Source organism: Aulonocara sp. 'chitande type north' Nkhata Bay, linkage group LG6, assembly GCF_057382095.1.
Source record: "Aulonocara sp. 'chitande type north' Nkhata Bay isolate Kocher_YH1m ecotype deep benthic linkage group LG6, A_spYH_male_GT1.1, whole genome shotgun sequence".
NCBI lineage: Eukaryota > Metazoa > Chordata > Actinopteri > Cichliformes > Cichlidae > Aulonocara > Aulonocara sp. 'chitande type north' Nkhata Bay.
Window position 1 is genome coordinate 12,888,478 of NC_141349.1, and position 8,856 is coordinate 12,897,333.

General features: G+C 37.5%; 1 protein-coding gene across 1 annotated transcript; it reads right to left on the reverse strand.

Moving 5' to 3' along the window:
• Window positions 1–200: 200 nt before the first annotated feature.
• On the reverse strand, window positions 201–4,233 carry LOC147327400 (B-cell receptor CD22-like). The gene is made up of 9 exons (XM_086297534.1): window positions 4,179–4,233; window positions 3,703–4,005; window positions 3,395–3,628; window positions 3,164–3,268; window positions 2,816–3,028; window positions 2,391–2,732; window positions 1,444–1,789; window positions 1,057–1,111; window positions 201–407 (listed from the first exon to the last, which is right to left on the reverse strand). The coding sequence occupies exons 1-9, from the start codon at window positions 4,231–4,233 to the stop codon at window positions 219–221; spliced, it is 1,842 nt and encodes a 613-aa protein (XP_086153660.1). The 3' UTR covers window positions 201–218.
• Window positions 4,234–8,856: the final 4,623 nt, after the last annotated feature.

An 8,856-nucleotide genomic window follows, 5' to 3' on the forward strand; every position in this document is an offset into this window, starting at 1 on the left:
GAAGTTGTGTTGTATTTTGCAGGACATGTACAACACATTTCATCAGCTGCAGCATTTCTATTTTTCTAAACACTACTACTTTTCTTACTCTTGTATTTTATTTTCCACTATGATGTATGATTTTTACTCTCTACTTATCAGTTGTGGTGTCCCTTCTGTGATAGTTCATTATTATCCCAATCAGTGAATGCTCCCTTTAAATGATTTTTTTAGTTAAATCACAACGATTCGATGCTGCAGTAGATATTAGTTTCAATTTCGTCGACTTCTGCTTCCTTGGCATAGAGCTCAGCTTCGCTGGCATGAAGATCAGCTTCTTTGGAGTAGAAATCTTGTTGATGTTGAGTATTAACCTGCATTCTGCTGTAATGAGCTGAGATGTTTTCATAAATGGGACCAGGGTGCATCTACAGAAAGAAGACAAATGATATGAGCACTGGGTTATTTAACACTAAGGATTCAGTTTTTGCCTCATTCAAATAAAGAAATTACTTTTTTGCAAATGTTGTACATTTTGCAAAAAGTTTTGATGTATGATATCTATCAGATTTAAATAGTTTAGTTTTTTCCTTTCATTCTTTGTATGCAGTAAAACACAGCAATTTTTAAAATTGAAACAAAAAGGAGTACATTTTTTGATTTATTATTGTCATTAATGAAGCTAAAAGTATTTCTTATTATTCAATTAATCAATGGAATAATTGATGAAATACTGAATTACTAAAATAACCAATAGCTGCAGCCCTAATGGCTAGCATTTTGGTCAGGATTTTTTATGGATAACAGTTCAGTGGTCTCCTCCCCAAAAGAGCTTTAGATGTGTGCAGATGCAGCTGATGATACTGTGTCATAATGTGAATGTGTTTTAGTCACATAAAAAATACAACTGTTGAGTAGAAACATGATCGAGGTAGGTGGTGAGCTCCAGTGACAAAAAGGCTACAAGAGGTTAGGATGTAAGTGAGAAAAAAAAGCATGATGAGTGATTTTAAAGTTTTTCTGTGATGGAGAATAAATTATTATTCCTGTGAAGAGAAAATGAGAGGTTTTTTTAACCTGTTTATTATCTGAAGTTTCTTGTCTTGGAGACTGACTGGAAGTCCTCTTTTTTCTATTGCACAAAAAGAAATAAATAAAATGTTAAAACATTTGGTAAATGTAGTGATTTTTAGATAGCGTTTCTCTGCACTCCTGGAGTACTCAAAGCGCTCTATACAACATGCCACATTCACTCTATGCTTTCTCACTAGCATACACATTCATACTCTGATGGATGCATTGGAGAGCAAGTGGTGGTTAGTATCTTGCCCAAGGATATTTGGCATGCAGACTGAGGGAGCCAAAAATCAAACCACCAACCTTTTGATCAAAAGATGACCTGCTCTAACTCCTGAGCTACCGTTTAACCATGACAGGTATGACAGATGAGACAGTGTAGCTTACCTCCTGCACCAGTAGACAGTGAGAGGTATTAAAAGGAGCAGAGCTGCAGAAACTCCTGCAGCTGCTGGTGTCCATGTTCCTGTGATACTTTGGACAGTGAGAGTCTTTGGAGCAGAGCTGATATCTTTGTTGGTTTTCACAGCACAGGAGTAGTTTCCTGCATCCTCCCTGCTGACTGGGTCTAGGATCAGATGTTTGTTCTGGTTCTCTCTCGGGGTCAGAGGTCGACTGTTCAAGTACCAAATGTAGTTTGTGTTGTCAGTCAGAGGACAGCTGGTACTGCAGGTCAGTGTGACTCTCTGACCCTCTGTCACCACTGCAGAAGGACTCATCTTCACTCTCAGCTCTGGAAGAAGAACATACAATAATAATAATTATTATTATTATTAGACTCCAGACTCCGTCAGTGTCATTTTTAAATCATGTTTAGTGAGTAATGCCATGTTTTAAGTGAAAAAAGCTCAGTTCTTCATTTCTGTGACATTTTACAGGGATTGTTTGCTTTATTTCATTGTATTTGTCTGACAACTGGGGTTATTAATTTCTTTTCAGCTATTCATGCCATTATTGTTACTGTTCTAGGTTACGTGTGGGTTATATAGATGTTTGTGATATTTGCTCAATCCAACATGAAACTTGAATAACTATCATTTTCTTAATTTCTGTGAACAGGAAAATGAATTTTTGTGTGTATTTGATATATAGCAAAGTGCTCATTAGAAAATATTTGATCAGGATTATAAAATAGTTTTATATATTTTAAAAGTCAAAAATAATGTTTTTTTCACTTGATCTGACTGTACAAAAAAAAAAAAAAGATACACCGAAAGGGTGAATTTTTCTATAAAAGGAAAATGTCTGTTTGCTTTTGATTCTTGCTCTGTAATGGAATATTTTCACAATCCTGTTAATGAGTAAAGTCTGCTGAGTGAAGAGTTTAGATTTACCTGTGACAATCAAAAATACTCCAGGCAGATCAGACTGTGTCCATCCTTCATGATCTCTCTTGAATCTGAATGTGTATCCTCCTGAGTCATTCTTCTTCAGGTTGTTGATGGTCAGGATGTGTTGGTTCTTCATGTTGTCCTGATACTCCACACCACCTGCAGCCTCAATCAGCCTTTTAACTTCCTCATCACCACTTCTCAGTTTTTTACTCCAACATTTAAACTCTGGCTTCATGTTATCAGGATGTGAGTATTCACTTGTGATGTTGACTGAAGATCCTTCCAGAGCACAGATTCTCCTGCTGACATAATTCACTCTCCAGCAGTTTTTATCCTGAACACCTGAAATATAGATGGATTATGAAATGACTGACTGGTCTATATTTCAGGATGTCAGTGAATCAATAATTTTTTTTAACACATACAAACTTCTGTAGATTGAAGACGTTTGTGGCTTTTAACTGCACAAGAAAATGTGCCTCTTGAAGAGTTTTGAACTGAATAATGTTGATTCTCATAATAGCTTTGTTTGTTGTGGTACCAGAGGTAGATAGTCTGAGGGTCTGTCAGGTTACATCTTGTACTACAAGCCAGTGTAACAAACCCAGAAATGGAAGAAGTCCTTTGAACATGAAGCTCTGTTGATAAAAGATAAATACACTTCCCGTTACTGTGCATAGATATATTCATAAAGTTTATATAATTCATACAAATGTTGGACTCAACAAATCTGACATGTGAGTTTTGGTGGTGTTATTTTTGTACCACTTCACCTCTGGGATATGTGATGGAGCACGGCTCATCCACTGGTGTCTGTTTATAAGAACACATGTCTCCATAAGCATAAGTCACACTGAAGCAGGTTGCTGTGATGGAATCTGAAGAAAAAGTAATGCAATTAAATATTTGTAAGAAGATTATTTTTATATTTAGAATTGAGATTTCTGTTCATATTGAATTTATTTATTGTCAAATAATATAGCAGAATAAGCATCACGACTCACCCACAGAGACTTGAGGGGCTCTGAGATGCTCGTAACCTTTGACAGCACAGGAGTATGTGACTGCTTCCTCACTGCTGAGCAGCTCTTGGTACCAGGGAGACCAGTCCTCATAGAGAAACTCTCTGTTCTTGTACCAGATGTAGGCTGCAGGCTTTTCAGTCAGAGGACAGCTGCTGCTGCACATCAGTGTTACTGTCTGTCCCTCTGTGGCAGGAATCACCTTTACCTGCAGCTCTGAGAGGATGATGGAGAACAACTTATACAATGATGTCATTTGGAAAGTTATTAATGAGTAAAAGTCACTGTACCTGCAACAACTTGAAGAGTAATTCTGTTGAGCCAACAGAGTTGTGGACTGTCGGTAGTCTTCATACAGCAGTAAGCGTTTGCATCACTCTCTCTTAGATCATTGACGGTTAAAGTTGGGTTTTTCTTATCAGAGATGTTGTACGTTACACGTTGTCCATCCACAGAGAGCTCACTCTGAACATAATTTCCCTTCCATTGGACAGTGAACCATTTTCTGCTTGAAGTCAGATGTTGATGTGAGCAGTGCAGATCCACTGATGAACCTTTGAGAGCACAGATCCTGGTTTCTCCTCCATTAACACCTTAAACAGAAACTTTCTTTAGAAAAAAACCTTTCAGTCAAAAAGAGAGAGATATTCTGTAGTTTACATTAGGAACTAATCTGAACTCAAAGTTGTCATCTATAAATCATGTAGTAGGATTAGCTATGGTTACTTTCATTCTTAAATAGGGACAAATAAATAATCACTGATACCTGTGATGTAAATGATGACACCCACAAAGAGACGACAAGCATTCCTGAGCGGCATGATTGTTGTAGTCCAGACTTTAACGTTTAACATTGACAGTGAAAGCTTGAATAAAAAAAAAAAAAAAGTAAGTCATCAGTCACCTAAGCTTTTTCTCCTTTTCAGAGTGAAAGGTTAGGGGGGGAAGATTGACTGTTGTTTCATATTCAGTGGTTTCACATCTTGTGCAGCTTTGAGGCTAATACCAAACTTCCTTCCTTTTCCTTTCAATCTTTTGTCGACTCTGCTGTGTGCACTTGTATTTTAAATAAATGTGCAATAAATAGTCACCTCAGGTGCTTTAAGCTGTTCAGAAGAAAGCTGTGTGTTGAAGCTTTTGTCCATATCTAATTATGGTGGTTTATGGTTTGTGATGAATACAAACGTCTGTGGTGATCAAGAAACCCCAGATTCAAGCTCACTGTGCAACATGAACTGCTGTGGAGATGCAGACTTTTTTTTTATACTGGTTACACATGGGTGCTGGGTGTGGCCTAAAAGTGACAGCTTTTACCACATTTGAGCAACACTCAGAAGTGACAACAGGTCTTCAACCACAGAGATAAACACTGTAAATTTTTAAATGAAAATTGTGTTCAACATTCACTCTTGTTGTTTCCTGCCTCAGATTCTGTGATTTATTGTTTGAATGCTGAAAAACAAGCACAATTTCAGATTCCTTTAGCACCTTCTCTCTTGTTCTGTTGTTTAGTAATTTGAGACCAGAAGGGACCATAATTACTGCTCATTGTGTCAGCAACTCCATGTTTAATGCAACAGTCTTGATGCTGAGGGATCTGATCATCTTTTCTGAGCCATTCTGCACACGTTGGTAACATTTTCTATTGTTCTCTGCTTAACCTTCAACAAGTGAGGACTGTAAATGTCATTACTCAATTATGTTATGTGCCAAGTTTTCACCAATCTTTTTATATTTTACACTCAGGGACAATTGATTTTAATGATTGCTGATCACTAAGAATTGTAATACTTTTGGTTTTACTGTCATATTTTTACTGTTACTATCAAGTGAGGGTGTGTGCCAAGCAACGAGAGAACCCAAAATGCAGGACTTGGCAGACAGGCTTAACTAAACTCAAACAGCTTTATTGCCAGAGCTCAGGAACAAAAACCTAAACTGAAAACTTGAACAGAGGGAAATTTGAATAGACTTGAAAAGACATGAGGCTATGGGGGAAAGAGACACTGCTGGGAAAACAAGGTGCAAGTGAACAGAATCAATTAATGAAAACGAGCAAAGAAAAACTGAACACAACACACACAGGGCAAAAGACTATCAAAATAAAACAGGAAACCAACACTTAGACTGAGACTAACACCTGATTTTGACAGGCCAAAGTAAACACAAAGACAAACTCACTAAACATGGACACAGAAACGTAGATGAGGCATAGACAACACAGGAGGACCAGAAAAACTTGAGAATAACAAAGAAAACGATGAATACAAAATCAGAATGAAAACCTAACCAAAGCAAAGGTAATATTTAAACTAAAAACTACAAATGGTAGTGATATTTCCCAAACAGAAAACACTGGGTACAAAACCCAGTATCATGACAGTTATAGCATTAATGCTCGTAATAAACATGGATAAAGTTCCAAATAATAACACCTTTAACAGAAACTTTCATTAGAAAACAGCTTCATTATCTCATCCATCTTTTTTACCTTTCTATCAATAATATGTTGGCATCTGTGACCCTCATCCTGCTGTCCCAGCATGCAACAGCAAAGAGGATGGCACTGACCACAACAGACTCAGAGAAAATCCTGAGCGTTGTCCGATACGTGTTAAAAGATCTCAGCTGCTTCAGAAAATAGATACGACTCGGGCCCTTCCTGCTAGAGATGGCACGATACCACTTTTTTATGTCCGATACCGATACCGATATCATAAATTTGGATATCTGCCGATACCGATATGAATCCGATATAATGTTTTTTAATCAACAAAACTGTTTTTTAAAATATCTTGCTGCATTTTGCAAGTCTGCAAGTTCATACTCAAGTTTAAAACAACAACTACACTAAAGCTATTCTGTTATACCTGTATACAAAAAAAATATTTCATAGTTCAGCAATACTGATCAATCTAATAAACTTAGACCTACACCATCCTCCCTATTCTGGTATTTTAAAGAGTACTTAGCGTAAATATTAAGCAACCTAACTAATAGGGTTCCAACTCCCAGCAACAACAAAAAGAAATAAATAAAAAATAGGGAACCACCCCTCACACTCCACCTCATGATGCTTAATCGACGTAATCAACCTTAATTTGATGCAGTGTGAAAAAAAATGCACAGAAATCAATTATTTTTCAAGAAATATTAAATAGATTCAACATCTTTCTTCAACAAAATTGCAGACTGCACAGATGGTACCTTCCCAAAGTAAAAAGTACTATAGCTTACTAGGGTATATATATTAGACTTAATAGTCACTATATACAGTAATTGACTTCTATTCATTTTACATCAAATTAAAACTTTGGGTGTCAGATAATTATTTATTAAAAGCTCGACATTTTAAATGAGAATAAGAAAGAAAAGTATGTCTTTGTGCCCCCTTTTCCCTGTTCATGCCCTATCGGCCCCCCTGGCTAAACTTTGCTAGATCCGCCCCTGCACAGTTACCAGCGTCAGCTACGTAGAAAAAGATCCTGGTGTAGAAAGTAATATTAAATAAATTCTAACAACAGCTTATCAAGCTTAAACGTGCTGCTGTTGTTCAGCCGCTGGTTTGCTCTTTCTGGCGCAAAGTGGACCAAAAACAAACAAGAGACACGGACTCGCGACAGAAAAGCCGATCAGCTGATCATTTAAGCAGTTTCATGATTGAAGTAGCAGCAGGAGAGCGAGAGGCAGTCGCTTGTTAAGCTTAACGTGGGAATGCTTTACAAACATTCAGAGATGGACTTACACACTTGCTTTACTTCTCTCGGGGATAACTTTGTCGGAGATGAAATGCCAGGTTGCTAGCGAAGCTCCACATGCTATCCAGACCACCGACAGGTCCCGCATGCCACAGCTGCTCTATCACGTGATGCATACTGCTCCGACTGCTAACGTTCTGAGGTGAGTTACGGCGTGTTGCAAGTTTTGCCAGGTGCTTTCGTGATATTTAATGGATCGGATTACATTTTTTATTTTTCTCCGATATCCGATCCAGTAATTTAGGTCAGTATCGGACCGATACCGATACGTAATATCGGATCGGTCCATCTCTACTTCCTGCAGAATGCAGTGATGCTTTTAACGCAGTCCGGTTTATTTTCTGATACGAGTGTGTTGCTGATCTCTGTGGAAGACACAAAGTGTTGAAGACGCAGATATTGTGGCCTTCCTGTCAGGTAATCCACAATCCAGGACACAAGAGAGGCATCCACATGCATCAGTTTATCAGCCAGGAAGGTTGGCCTGATGGTATGAACTGGAAAAGTCGAAAAATATAACCTTCACAGTGCTTGGACACAATTTATCAGGTAGATGATGGAAACCTCAACTCCAAGGCAACACTTGGAGCTGAAGCAGATTCTGATGCAGTTATTATAGTTAACTAAAACTTAGCTAAGAACTAAAAGTAGATGTGAAAAACAAAAGAAAAAAATTGTTCGCAAAGTTACTCTTTAAAAAAAATGTGGTTTGAAATTCACTCTTGTTTTTTGCTGTCTCAGACAATTCTGGGGGGCTACTCTACTGTTTTTTTGTTTTTTTTTTTCGTCTGTTTGTCTGTTTTGCAGTTAGAGACACGTCCACTAGATGACAATATTATCATATCTCATGATACAGTAATGCTGAAGGATCTAATACTGTTTGCTGAGTTATCCTGCTGGTATTGGTAACATTTTCTGTTGTTGTCTGCCTACCTGTTATCAAGTCGGAGCCTTTCTGTGGAGTTTGCATGTTCTTTCCATGTTTGCATGGGTTCTTGTTCCTCCCACGTTCCAAAGACATGCAGTTAGTGGGGTTGGTAATTCTAAATTGTGCATTTGAGTGCGAATGGTTGTCTGTCTCTATGTGTTCGCCTTGTGACAAACTGGACATATCCTGCCCAGGGTGTACCCTGCCTCTTACCCTGTGGTAGCTGGGATAGGCTCCAGCACCCCCACAACCCTGATTGTGGGGGTGCTGGTTATAATGGTGGATGTTCATATGACAAAAATTCCAAATGTTTAGGTTAATAACATGTAATTAATTAATATTAGAAATAACATCATTGCTTATATAACCTTGGCATTTTTCAGTAAAAATAAATGTGTATTTTCAATGAAAGTCGTGAAAAACATTTCTCCTAAAAATGACCCAAAGTTATCAACTTAAATATACAATTTATGTGTAATCCTGTTCTCTAAACTTTTTTCGGAATTACTCAGTATTTCAGGACACTTTTCTTCTCTCCTAAGAGATCTTGAATTATTACTCATTTATTCCATCGCACCTACCAATAAGTATTTTTACATAATAATTACATCCTAAGTCACGGGCTGTATCAACACTGTCACCTAACTGTGTGATGTTTTTGAACATTCTGATAACAAATAGTTTCTTTAAGAGACAATAATAGAAGGGAAAATGGGTCATTCAAGCATCAAACATTCAAAAACTTTACAGAAAAACCT